General features: G+C 41.5%; 2 protein-coding genes across 13 annotated transcripts in view; both read right to left on the bottom strand.

Annotated features, from left to right (window-relative positions):
- LYPD1 (LY6/PLAUR domain containing 1) overlaps positions 1-13,964 on the bottom strand; it is a 33,183-nt gene extending 19,219 nt beyond the window's left edge. The window contains exons 1-2 of the mRNA XM_072613287.1: positions 13,769-13,964; positions 12,044-12,178 (exon numbers count right to left, since the gene is read on the bottom strand). Coding sequence (XP_072469388.1) covers positions 12,044-12,178; positions 13,769-13,820 — 187 coding nt within the window. The 5' untranslated portion in view covers positions 13,821-13,964. The remainder of the gene's footprint in view (positions 1-12,043; positions 12,179-13,768) is intronic.
- A 1,520-nt stretch (positions 13,965-15,484) lies between these two features.
- Positions 15,485-22,535, bottom strand: part of NCKAP5 (NCK associated protein 5) — a 1,146,457-nt gene continuing 1,139,406 nt past the window's right edge. For all 12 annotated transcript variants that reach the window (XM_072613277.1, XM_072613276.1, XM_072613278.1 and 9 more), the window contains one exon: positions 15,485-17,010. In XM_072613277.1, coding sequence (XP_072469378.1) covers positions 16,729-17,010 — 282 coding nt within the window. In that variant the 3' untranslated portion in view covers positions 15,485-16,728. The remainder of the gene's footprint in view (positions 17,011-22,535) is intronic.

The following is a 22,535-nucleotide window of genomic DNA, read 5'->3' as shown; positions in this document are numbered from 1 at the left end:
ACTTAGCTTTGCCACTAACCAGGGAAAAGTCACTTTAAGTCTCTCAGTCTTAGCTTCTTCATTTTAAAAATAAGAGCTGGATACCAAATACTCTCTATGGTCCTTTCCAGTATTTTGAGATTCTATGGTTCTAGGTATTCTTGGAACCTCATGATATTCCCCAAAGGATGATGATGATGATGTTGTTTAGTTGTTTTTCAGTCGTGTCTGACTCTCCATGTTTTCTTGGCAAAGATTGGAGTGATTTGCCATTTTCTTCTCCAGCTCATTTTGCAAGTGAGGAAACTGAGGCAAACAGGGTTAAGTGACCTTGTCCAGGGTCACACAGCTAGTAAGTGTCTGAGGCTGGATTTGAACTCAGGAAGAAGAGTTTTCTTGACTACAAGCCCAGCATTCTTATCACCAGCTGCTCCTGTGTGTGTTTGTCTTTCGTTGCTGAAGAAGACCATGCCATCAGAGAAATAATGACATGACTTGCACTTGACTTTGTTTTGAGTGAGAGAGGGCTGACCAGCTGCCTCTAAGCATAACATGAAGCTTAAAACCTTAGAGGGAAGAACTCTCTGCCCTAATCTCACTTCTGATGTATAGCCCCACTGAGATTACTTAGAAATGACTCTCTTTTGCTGCAGAGATGAGTTAGCGAATGAAATGATTCCCAAGCTTTCCTTCCCACTAGGACTTATGCCACAGGTCACTCTTCAGTTTTCAACTCCTATGCTCAAAACCACTGTCCCATAGGTGTGAGGATTCCCAGAGGTGACTCTTTCTACAGGAATTTCCTTTTTGCCCAGGAAAATGCTGACCTAAGATAATAAGGTTCCAAACAATGTAATGATTTTGCAATTTAGAGTTCCTCTAGAGGCTCAAAAACCTTCAAATGGTGATGTTATTTGGGTGGCAACATCTTCAAATAGATAGGGTGTGTGTGTGTGTGTGTGTGTGTGTGTGTGTGTGTGTGTGTGTGTGTGTGTACATGCCCATTCATAACCACAGCTGTTAACTACATACATCTGCATGCATCAGTTGGAAACACTTCTGTTCAAAATGACAGCTGGTTTGCCTTGTAGAGCACACTGGGAAATGCTAGGGTTTGGGAAGAGGTTCATTTTACAGTTGATCCATAAATGCCAGATATTCATAAGTGGCATAAACTGTGGACATTACTACTGCCATTGTGGAGCAAGCTCAGTGCTCAACCTCCCCCAGCACCATTCTAAAGTTTAAATGTCCTGGGGTTTGTAACTCCCTTTTCCCAGTACAACCTCCTTAAAACAGATATGCTCAGTTGTTACAGCAATAAATCCACCTGTTTTAATCTCCACCTTAGTTCTGAACTAGATTTCAGACACAAGTACATTCATACTTGAGTGTATCAACAGGTCATCAACTTTCAGCACTTGCTCTTGGTGAAGTGAGGGTGCTGGGTGGGTTCCAAACGAGCAGGGTAAATAAAAATAAACAATCCTGTTTAACCCAATTAATGGAGACTCCTCAGAAATACTAAGAGGTGTAGCATCAACATTTAGGAAACCACTGGCTTAGGGAATACCACACAGAGCAAGTGGCCAGAGAACCTCCTCACTGTCCTCACTAAACTCATTATACATGTCAGGTAAGGTTAACTATCAATGCCAACTTCCTGACTGGTAAGGATAAGAAAGGCATTTGATTTTTCTTTATCTCTGGACCCAGGTTAAAGTCTAAAAAATAAGTACAAACACCTCTGCTCAGCACCCCAATCCTAACCTTACTTAAAATGCCTGCTTGCTTATTTGTTTCATCCGTCTTGCCTTTCCAATACACAATGACAGGACCAAGTGGAAAGTTGTTCGACCCTTCAAAGAAACTTAGCTAAGTCATCACTCTTTAGGCACTGCTCCCACCCTCTATCTTTCCCTCCAAAGAGTAAGAAAATGCTCTAAGGAAGCATATCCTGACTTTGATGTTGAGATTCCCCTCTACTCCCTTCAGGAGGTGGGAAATGGCCTCAGTAGTCAACTTCTTAGCCTTTTCTTGTTGCAAGAGCTCTCTGAAGTTACCCTGAGACCCAAGTGATTTGCTGGATTTTGCATAAGCAATAAAATATAGTGCATAAAGCCCATTGCAAACTGTCATTTAATACACCTGCTTCAGTTGATGCTCTTTGTAGAAGTCTCAGTGGAGGGCACAGTAAACTACACTGGAAATTCATATTCATTACTTAAAAAATGTGTGCCAGGCTATGGCAGTCTAAGCATTTCGTGTTAGGAGTCACCTGCCTCTGGCACCATCTCTGTTCGTTCCACATCTCTCTCAAACAAGTCCAAGAAATAGAAAAACATAAAAAGCTATTGTCCATGTCCAGCGAGAAATGAAATGCACTGGACCAAATATCACAACTTCCCTAAAATAATACAACACTTCATCACTTCCGCATCTGGATCCTTTTCATGGTTTGCAAAGTCATAAACCACTTGAAATCAACTGTTTGAGTCATCATGGCTTTATTGTATTTAAAAGCACTAAAAAAAAAAAAAAAGAAGCAATTTATTACAAGCTCTCCACTTCATTCAGTTCGTCTCCTGCTTGCTTTGTAGTGTTGGAGGCAATCGAAAGATTGGAAACAATTTATTAATAAGAGAACATGCCCTACAGCTTTGGCATGGGAAAGCAGTTTCTGATTTGTAATGCAGCTAAGACCCAAGTTTACTCCATACAGAATGAATTAACGGCATACGCCATAACTCTTTTGTTCACTTGCAAGCTGATTCATCATGGATTTACATGAAGCAGGCAGGTTGCATATTTTGTCTTTTATCTGGGCCCTTAGAATAGGAAATACAGATGTTTTTCTAACAGCATTTTTCCTCCCTTGAAATAGAAACATAGATGTACACTCTGAGTAGAAGCTTTACTACGGCAGTAAATGGGTCCAACTGTAAAGCATGTAGCACATAGGACAGTCTCATTTCCCACCTCTAAAGAGGTCAGTTACTCTTCTACATAGTGATCAAGATAATGATTTGGCAGAGGAAAGTCAAGGTAGATGTGGAAAGAGATTATTAAATCAGCTTTCATTAACCAAAACATGTTATTTTAATGCCTCTTTCAAACTAAAACTCTTATTTTGGCAGGACAGAAGATTCTTGTTTCAGCCTCTCTCAGCTGAGGCAGCAGAAATAGAATGACTTAGCTCCTACAGGCTCTAGGTGTGGTCAGATGCCTTGAATGGGATCACTGACCTCAGATTTTTGGTCATCCTGAGGAAGGCAGTCATAAGCCTAGAGACTCACTGTATCTTAAGGGAGATAAATCAATTCAATATAGCAAAAGCAGTTACCAGGAAATCATGCAATAAGGTTTTAGGAATCCTTAGGGATGCCTGCTCTGATCCTAGAAACTGTAGGAATTAACTCAGCAAATCTGATCAGTTTGGGGCTTAGAAGGGGACCCAGGCAGGGATACTTAGAGTCACTAAATATTGCCCCATTTCATTCCGTCCTTCTAACCTGGGGAAGAGTCTGCAGAACTTAAGCGTTCTCTAGATGCACACACACACACACACACTGACTCCCTCAGATGTGGAAACAAAAATTGAATGAGAAGTAGTAGTATCACAGAATCATAGAGGAAATGCTGGCAGTAACTTCAGAAATCGATCCTCATTTTACAAAGGAGGAAACTGAGACTCAGAGATAGTAAGTGACATGGCCAGTGTCACCCTGCCAAATGTCTGGAGCAGGATGTGAATCTAGGTCTTCCTGACTTCAAGTCCAGTGCTCTGGGTCTATGTGCCATTGTTCAGTCCTGCAGTTGCATCTTACGTGTGGGATGTGGGGTGCTAGTGCAGGAGTAACTCAGGTCCAGTGGAAAATGATGCTCAAGACAAGATGCTTATTATGACAGCAGGTGTAAATGCCCGAGGTCAGGTTTAGGAAAACTACTCAGTGACTGCACTTATAGGGGTAGGAAAGGTCCCATCACAGTGCAAAGCGGGGTCACTACTCTCCCTATGAGGAAAGGAAGCGACAGACTGAACATCAAGGGTATGAGATCACCCCTTTAAGGCAACCAGCAAGGTCAGATCATGGCTCCCCTTGGGCAGAGTCAAGCGGGCTTCCTGGTCCTGTTAACTAGTCAACCTTAGTGACTAAGCTGGCTGACAGGAAGACAAAAACCATGGGCTTTTTAAACAATTTTAGAAGGCTTAACCAGGTGTAACAGGAGGGGAAGGAGGTCTATCTGGGATATATACATAGAGTGAGCTCAGGAGGTACCTTGGGGTCAACTAAGTTTATTTATATGAGTGTAGGCTTAGCCGATGCCTTGGGGGCCTGCTACATGCCTACAAGGTGGGTGTGACTTAACAGAGGTTTTATATATATATATGATTTATATTAGAAGAGAGTTATTTTGCTAAGGGGGGGCACATGCCTTGCCGTTACATTCACATATAATATGGGGACTTCAGGAATTTAATTAAATTGTGGAAACAGCTGATTGGGCAATGTCTTCTGCTGTACCCATTGCTCTGTTCTGTTTCCACAGTCCAGGTTTCATAGACGTGATTGACAGCTGTCTTAGTGGGGGGGGGGGGAGTGTGTGTGTCATAGATTCCACAGACTCTTCATGACCCCATTATAGGGTTTTTCTTGGCAATGTACTGGAGTGCTTTTCCATTTCTTTCTTCAGTGGATTAAGGCAAACAAAGATTAAGTGACTTGTCCAGAGTCACACAGCTAAGAGTCTGGGGTCAGGTTTGGACTGAGATCTTCCTGACTCCAAGCCCAGCACTCTATCCAGTGAGCCACCTAACCCTCCTAAGCCATCTAGTTTCCTCCTTGTATAAGGGAACTAACACCTCTAGGACATGTCCATAAAATAGCCCAAGAAATGACTCCCAGGGATACCTATTGGTTTTAAATTTGCAGATTGGTCTTTCTGGACTGGTTACAACTGAAACATCTCATTTCCTTAAGCTCATACCGTGATTAGCTTAAAAAACAAACTCTACTCCTTGTACCATAAAGGATTATAGGATTTACAACTAGATGAGACCTTTGAGACTACCCCAATGTATTCTCCCATGTATGAGTAAATTTCCTTAATTTACAGAAATGTTTGCAATATACTTTACCTACATCACTCATCTCATGAGCTCCTCTCAACAATCCTGTGAGGTAAATGTTATTATTATCTCTATGTTTACAGAAAAGCAGAGAGAAACTAAGCAATTTGCCCAGGTTCACAAAGCTGGTTAAGTATCTAAGGTAACATCTGAATTCAGATCTTCCTGACTTCTGGTTAAGTACTCTATCTGCTACATCACCAGGCTGTCTCAGGGACACCCAGGCTCAGTTTTCAGTGATTTTGTTAAGATAAAATAAAATTACTGCTGAGAAAGGATTAGAAACCGAATCTTCTTTTTTCCTTGCTGAGTACAGGATATTACAAAATTGTCCCCATGTTGTTTATTAGAAACTTAGAAAATTTTTTCTATTTAAACAACAGCATGTTTTATACATACTCAACTATATTTATATAACCATAGTTATATATACTAGATTCCTAGGTTCACCCACAACAGGCTATTTAACCTGTAACATAGCTGAAACCTCCAAGACGTTTGGGTGCTGGGAGCAGGACCAATAAATGCAGGAATAAAGGAAGCTGCTCACTGATTTTTGTGGGTACAGAGCTGACCATCGAAAACAATTCTGAAATAGAGGTAATCTTGTACATCCCTCTTTTATTCAATCTACCAGATGATCAGATTTCCAGTGCTATCTTGCTGACCTAACCAACCCCTTCCAAAGTATTCCATGCTTCAGAATTAATGACCTTCCTTCCATCCCATCAAAACTTTCATTTCTGTAGTGCCAGTGAGCTCATTGAGGTATTGGGAGGAGAGGAAACCAAATGAACTAATTTACATGAAGCTAAATGACTAACGACTCTGAATACTCGCCCAGGGGTATTTTCACTTTTTAAAAGAGTATGTTTATTAATTCAAATGAATCCCTAATTGGTAGAATTTCAGGTTGAGAAGAGTAAAGTGAAAAAAATTGGAAGGAATTATTTTGGGGTAGGCAAACAGCAGCTGTATAGGCTGACCCTGCCTTGAGGCTTACTCTCTCTTGGCATACTCCCCAGAAGAGATTATTCATTCCCTCCCCTTACCTCCACCACCGACCCTCCCCCCCTCCCCACAGTTCCTTCACTTTTCCCATTTCTGACCTCACAGAACCTCTAAAAGTTCCAAGTTTAACAACAGTGCATGTGAGTAATGGACAGCTGACAAGTAGCAGGCATTTTTTCGATATATGGGCCATTTATAAATTAAGGACAGCCTCTACCTTCTCTCCACTAGAGAGGTAAAAAGCAGTGGTTTTGAGATGGGGGGAAGGAGGGGGTAGTGGCCTGAAATATAACTGCCCCATGTAGGGATTACAGCCTATATCATCGTTAAACATTTCAGAAGGCATACAAAGAGAGAGGTATTATTACAGATCTTGTGGTTTTTCCTAAAGACACATAAGGGAGGCAGATTTTGCTTCCAAAGTTAAAAGAGGATGGTGTGTTTTGTTTTCTTAACTTCATTCCATTTGCACTTGGGAAAGGAGCAGCTTTGAAGCCTCTCTGTTTAAATTCATTATGAAAACCATCAATGACTGATGCCTTCATGAAATCTTTGTGGGAGGAATTAGTGTTAGGGGAGAATACGGATCAATCTTCAAACGCTTCGTCTATGGAAGCTGGAGGTCATTATTGGCTGCTTTTTTCCAGCTGCAAAATGAACGTAAGCAAATGTATCCCTTATAGGAGAGTCCTTGGGATTAAAGGCATTTGATATTCTGCCTCCAGATTCTTCTCCCAAAGCCAGCTATTTCTCCCATAAAGAAAGGGAAAGAATGCTCATTTCCATCTTGAGAGGCAAATTAGTGGGGACAACTTCTCACCCCACAGGAAAAACAAGATAAGGATGCTGACACGGTGTGGAATCTTAGTCTCATGCAATCGGTAACTTTATTGTGTAAGACAATAATATCTAATTAATAAGACTGGCATGAATATGGAAGGATATATGTCTTGACATCTGAATTCTTGTTTTTTTTTTTTTAAGGCCACATTAATCTTCCTTACCAAATTGAAGATACAGATCATTCCTTTGAATTTTGTCAGCTGGGTTAACCAGAGTATATTTAGGAAGGGGGTGGGGTGGGGTGAGAAGAGGAAGGGGACAGAGCTAGAGGCAAAGAAAGATGGAAAGAAAAAGCAGTGGCAATGAAGGCTAGAGGAAAACAGGAAGATTAATAGATTTCAATAGGAATATCCTTTAAATTGCTCTGAGAAAATGTTACGAACAAATTTGCACATACAGGGAACCTATTAAGTAACTGGCATTCTGAGAACTTATCTAAGAGGGTGGACTGAAGTAGACTTTCCCTCCCCATTTTGGAAATTAAAGTTTCTTACAGGTATTAGATAAATTGTCTCTGACTAACTTCAAAAGAAAGAATTTCAGTTAAAAAGAGGCTGTATTCTAAGATTCATTCATGCCATGTTTTTCCCCGTAAAAGCCTAAAACACTTTTTTTCTTCAATGAGAAATGAGAACCTATTATGTTAAGACTTAGGAAATTACAGAGGGCAAGGTATAAAGAACAAGCTATAGTTATCTTTCCAGTTTCATGCATCAATTGCACAGGACTTGTTATTTCAAATAAAGGAACAAGTATCTACATGGGAATGATGTTCTTATAGTGGCTTCTCCCTTATATAGTGTTTGAGAGAACCTTAAAAAATATGGTCCCTGCTTGGCTTAATGAGCACTAACAAATTCTTACAGAAAATACCCATTACTTATACAGCTATAATGTAAACACATCAGAGCATGTAAATCAGTGACCCTTCTATTGCAAAACAGACAAATAGATTAATGTATGTTGCAAAGGATGGGTAAGAGATCGATTGGGTTACCAATTCTGTCCATGGACTTTCTTCTCAATATACCATTACTTAACCTTTAAAGAAGGCTTAGGAGAACCTGTATCATTTTGCTCTCCGATAGAGCCATATTTTACTTAGGGCAGAAATTGGCTAGTCTATAAAAATTAAATTATACCCCTTTCACTGTATCTAGTCAAGAGGAAAAACTCTAATTACAAGATTACACTGTCAAGTAAATGCAAATTCACATCCTTTATACACTGGGTTAAAAATTCAAACTCTGTGAAACGAAAATCAATATTTGAAATACTTTGCAGCTTTCAGTAAGTATGAACTAAAGAAATGAAATGATTAAATGCATTAGTAAGGAGATGTTAATTTATTAAATACACTATACGGGAGAATCATTTATTATGCAAAAATTTAAATACCAATTAGCCAAAACAATAAAAAATGAGGAACCACATCTTTCCTTTGTCTGATCTTATGCCACAGTACCATCAGACTCAAAAAATGAGTAAAGGGGAAAAAAGATCAGGAGAAAAAAATAATCCCAATACCTAATAGGAATGTCATTCTGGAGAACAGGTAAAGGTTAACTTTCATTTTAGATATACTTTCCAAATGAAAAGGAAATGTCGCAGCTTCAAAATTCCTAAGAGTTGAGTTTGCAGACTTAATCCAGAGAGGACTAACTGAAAGGCTCAATATATTGCATTAATATTTTGTGAAAGGGAAATTCTTTCATTACTGCTAATGTCAAACCTGCTTGGTTCATTACAGTCTTCCACTTTCCCTCTATTTAGTCTACTTAGAATCTTAGTCTCTATCCCTAAAAAGATGGCTGTGTACAACAAACACAATTTTCAAATCCATTTGGGGTTGCTCATTTTCTTTTATGCCATATCCTTCTTTATGCCAGATAAATTGCATCTTCTACATGTACTCAGAAGGATTAAAAAACCAGTCAGTTTAATAAATCCAGTGACCTCCATGTTGGAGAATGTTAAAATTCTCAAAGTTGCCACAACTTCATGGTACAACAGGGCAGAATTAAACCAAGTTGATGGGAAAGGTTACTGACGATTCAGAGTAGTTCAGAGGGCACTTGAGAGACTGAGCTCCAGCACCTAGTTGGCCACTGGCTATGTAGGTGACCTACGACAAGACACTCTGGGTCTCAGTTTCTTTATCTGTAAGACTATGGTTTCAGAATGGAAGATCTCTAAGGAGCCTTCACATTTTATGGTTCTTAAAGCAACTTTATGTAAGTTTAGGTACTATTTTTAAATCTTCTAAGATCTTGTTTCTTAATGATAACCAAAAACCAAATATGCATGAGCTGCATGTGTGAAAGGGTGTCTGGGGTTAGACTGTAAGGAATTTAGTATGTGAAAATTTCCTGGTTAAGTTAAAATGGATGGCCTAGAAATCTATGTGACATTTTCATTGCCTTTTTTCATCATTTAATGCAGAAAGACTACATCTATTCAAGTTTCAAACTTAATTTTGGGATGGTTCCTGAAAAGCTTCATTGTTGTGTACAGAGACCTAGTCCTGGCTTCCCCACTAACTACTTGGACCTCTGACTCCATGAATTTATTTGACTTTCTCTAGCTTAATGGTGGAAATAGATAATAACAAAAAACTTCTCTTACAGAACTGTGCAGTAGATCATATGGTTAAGAATCTTAGCAGGAAGGTTTTACTTATTCATATCATTCTCTCTCCCTCTCTCTGTCCTCCCTTTATCTCTGAACCTCTGCTCCCCCATCATTCCCTCCAGTTCTAATTCCCATGCTCCACATCCACAAACCCAGGAAGAAAACCTATAGAACAACCTGAGTTGGGGGAAGGGGGAAATTGCCTTAGCATAGTATAGTAGAAAGAATGCTAGATTTGAAGCCGGAGGCCCTGTTCTAGTCCCAGGTCTTCTACCTCCTTTTTGTGTGACTTTAAGCAAACCAGTTCATCTCTGTGGTTCTCAGTTTTCTTGTCTGTAAAATAAAGGCAATGGACTAGATGACCTCTAAGTTGCGTTTCCAATCCTAAATCTATGATTCTGCTTCTGCTGTTAACCATAAAGTTGTCTAACTTTCTTCTGGACCAGAGTTTCCATATCTTTAGAACATGGTTTATAACATTGGCCTCATTTTCCTTTCTGGGTAGTCATGAGAATGAAATGAAGCACACTGGTCATCAAATATAAATTAGTATCCTTGGACCTTCTTTTATGGGAATACCAACTTCTCATTGAAAAGGGATATCCTTTGTAGTTCTGTTTCTGTTAAGGTTGCTTTCCTCTTTTCTCTCTAATCTCTTTCTCAACCAGATTCAGTACCTAAGGAGACAATTCTAAGAGACTGAAGAGCTGCCTCCACTAGAGACACAATTTTGGTAGACTCCGAACTACAGCTCTGAAATGTTTGTAAGTACCAGAGGAGAGTCAAGTGCTAGTGACACCATCTAAAGTTACCAAAGCTCCTTTGGTACAAGAATGGCAAATTATTTCTCAAATAAAATGTTCAATGACTGGCGAAACACAAATGACTTTATCAAAAATGACCTATTATGCTAGAAACTCATTCTCAGTGTAATTTTTAAAACAAAACAAAATCCTGAAACTGAATACCACAAAACTCAACAGCCTCCCCTTCTTAGGACATATTTCTTACATCAGAAATTTTTTCTTAGGGTCTCTAGAAACGCTATTTTTTGGGGGAGGGGGAGGGAACCTGGATTTCAGCTGTCACTAAGAATAAGAATCAAGTACTTAGGAAACTACATATGTACTTTATCATCATGGAAACTACAAGCCAGGAAATGATTGGATTAGGGGGCATAATTGGACAAGAGATTCCTTCCTTGGAAGCACTCTTCTCTCTCTCCCCCCCCCCCCAACTTAGTTTCAAATCATCAGCCTTTCATTTTCATTTGAGAGTCATATTTTTTCCTGTCATTCAGTTCCCCTCAAATTTAGGGGCCATGGTTCCCAGAGAAGAAAATGTTATAAAGGGTTCAGTTAAGGGGATAGTAGCCAGTAATTAGTTAGATATAAGATTAATTAATAACACATTTCTAAAGCACTTTAAAGCCTACAAAGCTATTTTCGTACTTACGTTCACCAAAACTATTACTTGTCAATGATGCTCTAAGATAAAATTTCCTAAACTGAGTTTGACTCACTTAAATTTCTTATAAAAGACTGGATTTGATGATATTCTTTAAAAGGGTCCAAGTTTTAGCACATCAATTTCAGGGAATTCAAGCAGTGTCAGGTGCTCAGCAAGGAACCTTAGCCACCCAGGGCAAGAAAGCAATGCTTCTGTTAAGTTTTAGAGGATTTGGAGGGAATGGTTTCTAACCCAAGAGTCTTTAATCACAAAACAGGTGGGAAAGATTTCAACACCGGAGTCAAAGGCTCCCCAAACAGGATCCTCCCTTCCCCCTTTCCTTTAATAATTTACAAGGCTCTTTGCAATCAATCTATCAACAGCAATCATGGTGGGGCTGAGAACTGCTTTTCTCTGAAAGATCTTGGCAATTTGTGACTGGAAATTGATGCATTAGTCCTAAAATTAAATAAAGATCCTACAGCTTTCTTCAAAGAAATATTGTGTGTTTCTATGACAAAACTCATTTTTCAGGCACTGACCTCTGGGGAACTTCAACTGGCTCTATATTTCAGCCTGACATGTCTCACATCCCACTGTCTAGTTGCTTATGGAAGAAACCGGGTTATTTATATATTTCTCTGACTTGTGATCATCCTTTAGTTTAGGGTGGCCACCTAAATAAATACCAAGATCAAAGAGCCACTAATATAAATAAACTCTCTCTCCCAAGTCCCTAGAGGAAAAGCCCTGGTAATTAACTCTAGTGAGATTAAAGTAATTTCCAATTATTCTTTCTCCCATCTTTTAAAACCAAATCTGTGATAACCACAAAGAAATTCTGTGAAGTTTGGATTCAGTCAAAGGGCCACACTTGAGGATCTAGAGGACCTAGAAGGCGAAGGTTGCCCACTCCTGAGCTAGTTAAATCGTAGGCAGTCCCCCTTATGGTAATTTCAGAACTGCATGTGGGGAGACAGAGAGTCTTTGAAGTCTCACCAGAACTTTGTTCCATAACTTCTTTCTGACATGTGTCTTGGACATTGACCGTGCAGTTCACAATGAACTCTGGGGAGGAGCAATCATCCAGCTGGAATTCTTCACACTGATAACACTGGATCTGGAGGGCGAAACCTGGACGAACAGAAAATCACAATCTAAGAAATACTGCAAGGTGTCTGTCACCCCCTGGAAGGGATTGAGCCCAAATAAACAAAAAAGTAATTCTCTCCTTCCCTGGAGCAAAGTAAAGGATCTAATTCGGAAGAACCTGAGGACCATGAAGGGATGCGACTTGAGCCGCCAGGAGGCAGCCTGGTGGCTGCCCCAGGGTGCCAGCAGGTCAATCTTCCAGGTCTCTCCCCCGCGCCCCCCGCCCCCATCCCCACCCCCTTCAGCATTTCAGGTCTCCTACTCCTTTCTTAAAGTCGGAGAAAAGGCCATCAAAGGGAGAAAGGAGGTACTGGGGTCTGGATAGAGTAGGGTGTGAGAGGGGTAGCAAGTCTCCACTCAGTGCCAATTCATTTAACAGCTAATTGGTTACAAAGGATTTAATTATTGTTTTGCCTTCTGTACCATTAATGTGCAGAATGACTCAAAACATATATGTATATGCACACACATACATGTATATGTATGCATACATATATTTTCAAAGGTCACACTCGGAGGGAATTTCAAACCACCACACCCCCAGGAACTAGCAAATAGAGGTTTGGCTCCATGTAGCGATCTTGCAGCGCCCCCGTCGGTCCCCCAAGTCCCGCTGCCTTCCAGACCCCGCGGTCCCATAAAGGGGATTGGCTCCCTATATTGTCCATTACTAAGAGATCTAGTTGATGTATCCTCCGGCATCCTGAGGCGCTGCAGCGCGACAGGGATAAGCTCACAGTCCGGGACCGGAGTGTGGGGGTCTGGGGGCTGCGGGGTGCATCTGGGCAACCCAGCCCTCTCCTCCCGGTGCCTCTGCGATGCCGCCCCTCTGGTAAGGGCACATTCGCTGATGGGGTCAACAGTCCAAGAGACCGCTATCAAAGGAGCTCCTCCATGGCAGAGGTTTGTGGGGGGGGGGAGGGGGGGTCACAGGGGATTGGAAACGAAGTCAATCGGGCAAAGAGGGAAACGGTGTCGTCTCGCCATGTCCACCGCCTAGCTAACGTGGTCAACTTCGCTGCCCACGGGAAATGAGCCCTGCAGCCCTACTACGGTACGTTCCCCCCCCCCCCCCCCCCCGCCCCATGTAAGCCCTCTTCCTCCAAATGCAATAATCCAGACCAGGAGCCCAAAGGGCAGGGGGTCCGCGGTGCTTTGCTCACCTGTCGGCTCCGCTACTCCCACAGGCTGTTGAATGAAGGATAACTTTGCTACGGTTTGAGGACCTTGGGGGGGGGGAGGTTTTTTGGGGGGTTCTTTCCTCCCACCATTGCAGATGAGGCAATTTCCTCACTCCCAGCTTCACTCTCTCCCTCCACACCCCCGAACCCTACCCCTGACGCTCAGCAAATGCAACCCCAAACAAATGCAGGGGAGCCCAACGGACTTCATTTCTTCCCCCTTTTTCCCTTCCCTTCCTTCTCCTCCCTCAGTGAGGGAGTTGGAGACTTTCCCAGTCTAGCACCTCTGGACAAACGGACGCGGCTGGAGCACAGAACGCGATCAGGAGCAGGTGGGTGCCGCTGACCAAAGAGGGGGAGAGTCGGGAGGGAGGCAGCGTGCGTGTCTTACCTGGAAGCAAAAGCAGTCCCCCAAAAGTAGTCACGATCCCGAGGAACCACATCCTCCCGGAGCCTGCGGGCTGGGAGCGGAAGGTGCATCAGAGCAGGCCCCGGCTGCTTCGGCCCCGGCCCTCGCTGCAGCCGCCGCCGAGAGAAGCCCCAGGTGCGGCCAGCAGCGCCCGCATCGCCCGGCTCGGGGCTCGGGGCTCGGGGCTCGGGGCTCGGGGCTCGGGGCTCCGGGCTGGCGGCTCCGGGCTGGCGGCTCCGGGCTCCGAGCTTCGCGTTCCCAGCTCGGCGCGCTCCGCTCGCTTCGGCTCTCCCGCGCCTCAGGAGTTTGCGGGGAGAGTGAAGGAAAGTACCCGGAGAGCCGGAGCCCCCAGAAGAAAAGTCTCGCCTCTTCTTCCCACCTCCCACGACAAGCACCACGTGACGGCGGCAGTGGGGCGGGGGCGGGGGCGCGGGAGCCCCGGCGCTATCCCACCCCTTCTCCTCCCTCCTCCCAAAGGGGGGGGGGCGGTGAAAGTTTCCGACATAAAAAGCCGGGGGCCTGAGAAGGGAATGGACAGGTGGGTAGACCCCAGGCAGCAGGTGAAGCTCCGGCCGCCAGTCCCCGACGGTGAAGCGGGTGGGCAGGGCTGGGGGCCCGCACCCCTCCACTCTTGGGGGCCCGGCGGCCGAGCCCTTCCACAGGGTCCCGGAGTGCGTGCCCAAAGGCGGAGGCACGTCCTGGGGAGAGTCCCGGACAACGGCCCGCACACCAGGGACAGGCTCGGAAAGGGCAGGGGAGGGTTCTACGGTGCCCAAGCTGCCTACCCCATCCCCTCCTGCTCCTCCAGCCCGCCCTGTCTGGACCCTGCCACGGACCCCCGGCTCCGTCCCCCCTCCTCCGAGCCCCCCACGCTCCGTGCGTCTCCGGGCTCGGGAGCCCGCGGTCTGCAGACCCGAAATGCTCCCGCTACGATTAGCCTGAAGTCCCGGGGCGGGGGCGGCGGAGACTTAGGGCAGGTCATTTCTCTTCCCCCTCCTTCCCTGAGTCCTTAGGGCCAGGGGTCCCGCTCCCCCTTAGTAGAGAAGGAAAAGGGCTGTAGAAGAGCAGCCGCCCTCCTGGATGGCTCCGTCCCCTCCAGGCTGCCATTGGCGAGGGCGGGTTGGCATTCCGGGCCACCCTACCCCGGGAGATCCATCTCTCCGGTTCTCCGGGGCGGGCTGGCTGCACCCCGCTCGCGTCTTTGCTCCTGTCGCAGCACAGGGTCTGACGCCCCTCTCCAGTCCCCCTTTCTCCTCCTTCTCCACCTCCTCCTCCGAAAACCCCAGGGCCCTTCGATTTCCCTGGAAATAGCCTCTCTCCTCTGCTGTCCTCCCGTCCCCTCCCTCCCCTCCGGGCATCTCTTGGGGGTGCCCACAACCTGGACGTTGATCATTTCTTTCCCCATCTGGTGTGACCAGCAGGTTTTAAATTGGGTTTAAATTACTTTCGTGTAATTCGTCTGGTAATAGCTCCTCGGTACCTGGCTCTTCTTTTTCTCTTCGGCGCCCCCTCCCTTTTATTCCTGGATGGTTAACCCCACTGGGAAATGGAAATGCATTTAGACATTGGCTCCATTCTTATCTATCTCTGGAGCAAGATGGCCAATATTCTTTATGGGATTCATGGTGAGGGCATGGGTGTCATCATTCAGATAGATCCGGTCTGTTCTTTAAGATCTTTTGAAAGTCACTGTGCAGCTGGGTATGATAGGCCTTTTTATTCAGAAATGAAATGCAAAAGAATTTTTTAAAAGTCAGAAAGACAAGAAAAATTACACAATTGTCACTTGGGACAAAATCCAAATAGAATAAATTGCACAAATTAATCAAATAACACTGATCATACAATATATATATTTTTTAAAATGAACATGTGCTAAAGTAACCACATAGATCCTAGAAATATTTCCATTATACCTAGTTTACAGGTTCATGTACAAAAGCAGTTATAAATAGTTCACATCTAGAAAAAAATACACATAACCTTTGAAATAGATTTTATCCTTACATATAAACAGTCTTTGTAGAAAAAAAATGGATATGAAAGGTTTTTTTTTTTTTTAGCACCAACCATTATTTTTGATTAAAAAAGTATAAATTGAAAATGAGTTTTCATTTCTGGAAGCTCAGAATTGACTGAATTGAGATCAAACTGGAGCTGAAGGTAAAAATAAAAACATATTCAGAAACATTGAAAAAAAGACTATGTTTGGGAGATTGCAAGGAGAACTTACAGGTAATTATTAATTATCATTACTATTAGAAACAGTACTAGGTCACTTCAGACATCTGTCCTTTTCAATGAGGGCCTTACTCCAGACCCCTTTTCAAGTTCGAGTAGAAATATGGATAATTATATAGTAACTCAGAGCTTGATTCACCCCAGTAACAACTTTGAAATTGCACAAAAATCAAAACTTTTATCAAATTAATATTTCAGAATGAAAATTACTATGTTTCTTAATGTGGTTTTAGGAGGCTCAGTTTTTTTTTCTTGTTTAAGCAGTGTCCCTACATACAGTTTTCAGACTAGAAGAATAAACTTTTTAAAAATTTCAACTAAAAGTTTTTGTTAATATTAATATCAGCTTAAGAAAGTTAGTAACCTGTTCTTTCAAGAGCATGGCACCAATTTATTGCTGTCATTTTTTTTTTTTTGCTACAAATATAATTTTTTCCTCCAAAATTTACAACTTCTGTACAAGTATTCAAAAAAGTGCAAAATTAAGACTTTTGTGTCCCGTGTGTTTTTCTTTTTTTTCTCATGCACCACAACAAATGCAGTCTATCTTTACTGCTGTGTCATGGAAGTTAGCCAGAGAGCAGCCTGCTGTGAATCTTAAAATTTCGGCTGTGTTGCTTCAATAGAATATCTTATCTTTTATTTTATTTTTCCCAGTTCCTTAAGTGCTCTATTCACAGCCCACTGGGGGGAAAAGTCTTTTATACATCATTTGAACCTTGACTTGCACAGGAAGAGAAGCTATCATATAAAGAATCACTTAAAGACTCCAAATTATCTATGCCGGGCCTATTGGAGCCTTTTAAAGATGCATCTTCATTTTTTCCCTTTTCTTCCCTTTGTCTTTCAACCTTATTCAGACAGTTCTTCTCTTTTTCTAATAAAATCACACTATTGCTGTTAAGTTTATTGAGAGACTCCAGGGAAATTTTAGATAATCTATTCTCAGAATCTTCTTTTGTTTCTTCAAGTTGTTTCAATTTCTGCAATAAAAAAGGGAAAATATTAGAAACATATTTCTTGGGAAAATCAAGTTATATTCTCCAATATTCAATTATTGTCTGGGCAAAGTACAGTTTTAAAGGGATAGATTGCACTTACAAGCCTTTAACTATCTTCCAGCATAATTAGATGTAATAATGAAGTCAATTTTGGGGGATAAATCAGGGCTTTAATCATTTTACTGAGACAAATAGGTCCCAATTTGCAAAACAGTTAAGTGCCACTTAATTTCATTTTAAATGGCTGAATTTGAAATTTGTTCATGTAAATTGCCTTATTTTTCTTAATCAGAGTTTTTGACTTCTTTTCAGTTAATTTTATTGGATAACTATTTCCACACGTGAAAGGATGTTGGATTAGTTCCAAAAGTTAGAAACTTCTATGGGTCTTTTTTCCCTAAAAGCATAAACTCTATAAAGCTGCCATAAAATTTAGATACATGTTCACTTGTCAGAAATAGCTTCTTATTTTCTGTGTCTAATATACCATGTCTGGCCCGTGTCCATGTGCTTGCACACATGCACATTTAATTTCTAGCAAGATTCCTGTTCATATAGCTTCTAAAATGCTTTCCCCTCCTTTTCAAGGCTGACAAGTCTCAAAGAAACCCTGATGGAAAGCACAGTAGTGAGACTTTGAAAGGGCCTCTATCTTCCTGTACATCTTAATTCAGCTAGGGAAAATTGTGGAATATAATTGGAGAGTACTAAGTCTCTCTGAAACACTACCTTTATAAAAAAAAAAAAGTCCCCCTTTCAGTGAAATGCTCTAAACTTGAAGTAGATCAGTGACTCAACTTGAATAGTCAATTGCCCTTATAGTTCTGGTCTGCCGGATGGGGGAGTGGGTATGACATGATAAGGTAATAGGAAGTTAGAATCTAGAAGACATTCCTTTCTGTCCCTTTTGTCCCCTGCCCCTCCCCCACCACATCAACCACTTTTTTGTTACCTCCACACCAGGGAAAGGGAGAAGTGGGAATGAAAATTCTAGTGATTAAAATATTTTATAATTAACAAATAGTCCTTTATGAAAGCTTTGTTTAGGGATTTAAAAGTAACTGGGCACAGAACCTGCAGTCTTGAGGTCACATGTGGCCTTCTAGGTCTTTGGGTTTGGTCTTTTGACTGAGTCCAAGTTACAGAACAAATTCTTTCATTAAGGGGATTTGTTCTGTGAAGTTTGGATTCAGTTAAAGGGCCACACTTGAGGACCTAGAGGGCCACACTTGGCCTCGAGGCCATAGGTTCCCCACCCCTGTACCTTGATTAACAACACTGACCACAAAATTTCACTATCCTGATCAAAGTTTCCCTTGCACACAAATTTCTCTATTAATCAGAGTTACAAGGTAAATTAAAGGAGAACGTAAGGGAACAATGTAGTGGAAAACTGCACACCAGACCTGGAATCCATAGTTTAGGGAGGATCTTTTGACTTAGGAAAAAGAAAAATGACCTAAGGCTCTGTATTTCCATGAGCCCAATAAATATAAGGAAAGGTGAGGGGGGGGGGAGGGGTTGGCCAATGAGAACCCAATCCTTAAACCATATTCAGTGTGCACTGCCTGGTGTAATCGCCTATGTGAACTTGAATGGACAGATATTCTATAGCCTTTTTTTGTCTACTCATTGTGTCTTTTGATCCGCTGCTGTGATAGAATTGTGTGTCCATAACAAAACTAACCAGTCCAATCACTCTATATTTCCTGGCTACATCTGAGTTAGAAGGATGAAATACTGTAAGCCTCCAGGTGGGGGAGCCATGAAAATAGCAAGGCATATGAGACTAGATTTAGAGCCAGAAGAAATCTAGTTTATTTCCCTCCCATTTTGTATATGAAGAAACTAAAACCTGTACAGGTTATAATGACTTGCCTCTAGATATATGAGTAGTAAATTGTGGAGCTGGGATTTGAACCTCTCCCCTCTGACTCCAAGGTCAACATCTATAGACTCCATTAGTTCAAGTTGCAAGGGATCTTGGCAGTCATCTAGTTCAACACTTAGTTTATGGATGAGGAAATTTAGGTCCAGATCTGTTAAGTTACTTGCTCAAAGTCACACTCCTACTAAATGGCAAGGCCAGAATGTGAATTCTGGTCCTTTGACTCTAAATCAAGGGATCTTTCTACTGAACTACAAGAGGAAAGGTGCTTTTCATACCACCATGCTTCTTCCCACTGAACAGATCCAATTTTCAGAAACCATAACCAATAATAAAATAGTTAGGTCTGCTTAGTAAGGTAATATGTTTCCACAGGAGAAAATAAACAGAGCACTGAGCTGGATAGTTCATGATTCTAACAACATATAGTAAGTAGTATTACAGAAAGACCTAATTTTCTCTCGCAAATGACTACCTTGAAGCCAGAAGCAGGTTAATATAATAGATTAGAGAATTACCGGGTAATTATAGAAAAGCAGCACAGTAATAAGGAAGTAACTTCACTTAAATTTTTTAGGTGCCACTCACATCCTTGAAGGCGTTGAAAGGACTTTTTATCAAAATACATATATATCTTTGTCAGAATAATTAGAAAACTCTTGTGTTGAATCAATGATTTCACTTACAGCACTTTACAATTTTAAAAATGTTTTTCCTTCCATTATCTCTTTTGATCCTCATACCAACTCTACAGCTTATTAGAGCAAATATTCTTATTCCTGTTTTACAGATGAAGATACTGATGTTCAGAGAAGTCAAGTTAGTCCTCAGAATTATATAATTTTAAAATGACAGAACTGGGAATTTACAGAAGTCTTCTAAATAGAAAGTTCATTGCTTCCTTTTCTTCCATTACAGAAGACAAGTTATCCCTCACTAATTCCTTTACTGGTTCCTTAATATTATTTTCTTCTAATTATTCTAGTACCTTGCTTGAACAGCCATGCCTTTTCTTTTATGTATATTTAATTTCTTTCTTGCATCTGCAAGACTTTTATCTGCCTAAAACAGATTCAGCCCTCCCTTTAATCATAAAAATAACCTTCCTTTTGTCTTATTAACCTTTCCAACAATAGTCCGAATTTTTCTTCTTCCTTTTGCTTCACAAAAACTTATTTACATATTATGCCTCTCTTTCTTCACTATCTAATTTTCTTTCAATGCCTTGAAATAGGCTTCCACTTCTAGTGTTTCACTGAAGCTGCTTTATTAAGAGTCTCCAAGAGCTTTTAATGACTCTATCCAATGGCCTTTGCTTAGTGCTCACCCCCCTTGACCTCTACAGCGGTTGGCACTGTTGTTGACCTATCTTCGAGATACTTTTTTCTCTCTTCTCCAGAGACATTTCACACTTGGTTCTATCTCTATAAACCCTCTTGCTCTGTCTTCACTAGTTCCTGATTCTCTTGCGGTTCTCCTTTATCTGAGTAGTTGGTTCCCCGATGATTTCTCCTTGCTCTCCTTTTCTATCTTTACATGTTGTGACTTGACAGTTTCATTCACTTCAATAGCTTTGACTACCCCTTCTTTGTAAGTTATTTCCATGTCTCTATTTCTAGCCCTGATTTCTTTTCTCAGTTCTAGACTCATCTTCAACTGCCTAACAAACACTTTTGTAGATATTTCACTAACTCAAATGCAGTATGTCCAAAACTTAGCTCATCATTATAGCATGATGGATTTAGATATGGATGGGATCTTAATATTCATCTGTTCTACTCCTTTCATCTTATAGCTGAAGAAATGGGGGCATAAAAAGATTAAGTGACTTGCCCAAGGTCACACAGGTCTGAAGTACCTGAGTTGGGTGGTGAAGGAAGGTGCCCTGACTCCAAATTCACCACTGTACCATGATTGTCACTCTCCTCTTCATTTAACCCATTATTCCTCTTTTTTCTTAGAAAACTTATTTTCCTTAGAAATGATACTTCTATCTATGGTACCACCATTTTTCTTTTCTTCTGTGGTCACAATCCTGGAATTACTTGTGACTTTTTCTTTCATTTCCCATGCCTAGCCATGACAGTTTTACCTCATCTATTTCTTCCATAGCCTCTCTATGCCCACTGTCACCACACTCCTGTTTATTGGCATTTGCTTAGACTAATATCTCCTTCTGTCTTCTCTACTGTTTTCTTCTTTATAGGATTTCCCCCCCTTGCATACAGATCTGGACTGCTCAGAAAGCTTCAATGTCTCCCTATTGATGAGTGAGAAAATTTCAAACGCTTACCTGGCCTTCAATATTTTTCACAATCTCTAGGACCACCTCTCTTCCCAGTTTTAGCTAATAATTCCCTCCCATGCACTCTTTACTTTGGTCAAATTTGACTACTACTGTGTGACCCCAGACACCTACCATTGTTCACAATTCCCTACTCTGAGAATGTCCTTTTTTCTCCCTGTTCACCTGCTAAATTCCTGTTTTGTGTTTGTTTTTATTTTCTGGCGTATTTTAAAGCCCAGTCAAATGTCATAGTCTTCAGGAAGCCTTCCATAAGCTTCCTGATTGGTAATAACTTTCACCCTAAGATTCATAGTATATTTTTCAACTCTTTAGTAAACTGACCATATAATATTGTATATGACAGCTATTTGTGTTTGTGTCTTAGTCTATTTTGTAAGCTCCATCAAGAGGATCAGGTCATAGGAAGACTTCAGATTTTCTTCAGTGTCTGTGCCTAGTAGGCAATTAATAAATGTTTCTGGTTGCTGTTGCTTTTTCTAGTACATCCTGCAGGGCAGCTAGATGGTGCAGTGGATAAGAGCACCCATACAGGATTCAGAAGGACTTGAGTTCAAATCTCACCTCAGACACTTGACACTCACTAACTGTGTGACCTTGGGCAGGCAAGTCACTTAACTCCAACTGCCTCATTCTGGGTCATCTCCAGTCATCCTGATGAATATCTGGTCACTGGATTCAGATGGCTCTGGAGGAGAAGTGAGGCTGGTGATCTGCACAGCCCTCCCTCAATCAAAATCAAGTCAAGTGCAAGTCATGCCATTATTTCTCTGATGGTGTGGTCTACTATGGCAACGAAGGACGAACACACACACATCCTGCTGACCTGATTTTTCATAAGCATTTACTGCAATCATTTTCCTCTCTAGAATGCTTTCTTCCACCTTTGCTTATTCTTCTCCTACTTCCTCTTCAAGACTTATCTCAGGTCTTACCTCTTCCTTGAAGCCTTCCTTCCATTCCCTTCATGATGTCCTATAACACTTACTGTCTGTACTGCTCAAATTTGTACTTCACAATACTGCTTTTATCTCTAATTGTTTCATGAATATCTGTTATTTGTGTCTCCAGTGGTATGATCAGTTGTATGTGCACAGGTCCCTAATTTTATATTCATTTGTATATCCTCCCCCAATATCACACACAGTGAAGGATATTCTCAATAACTAATTTTTGAATGATTAATTGGGATGAATTCTAGTATCAAGAGATATTCCACTGATGGAGTATCATTTCAGAGCCTATGGGACTGCCTTTTGATCTTCTAGCCCATCTTGTCTCCAAACATAATAATAATAATAATAATATAATAAA

This window comes from Notamacropus eugenii, chromosome 5, assembly GCF_028372415.1.
Source record: "Notamacropus eugenii isolate mMacEug1 chromosome 5, mMacEug1.pri_v2, whole genome shotgun sequence".
Taxonomy (NCBI): domain Eukaryota; kingdom Metazoa; phylum Chordata; class Mammalia; order Diprotodontia; family Macropodidae; genus Notamacropus; species Notamacropus eugenii.
This window is presented reverse-complemented; position numbering and strand designations above follow the sequence as displayed.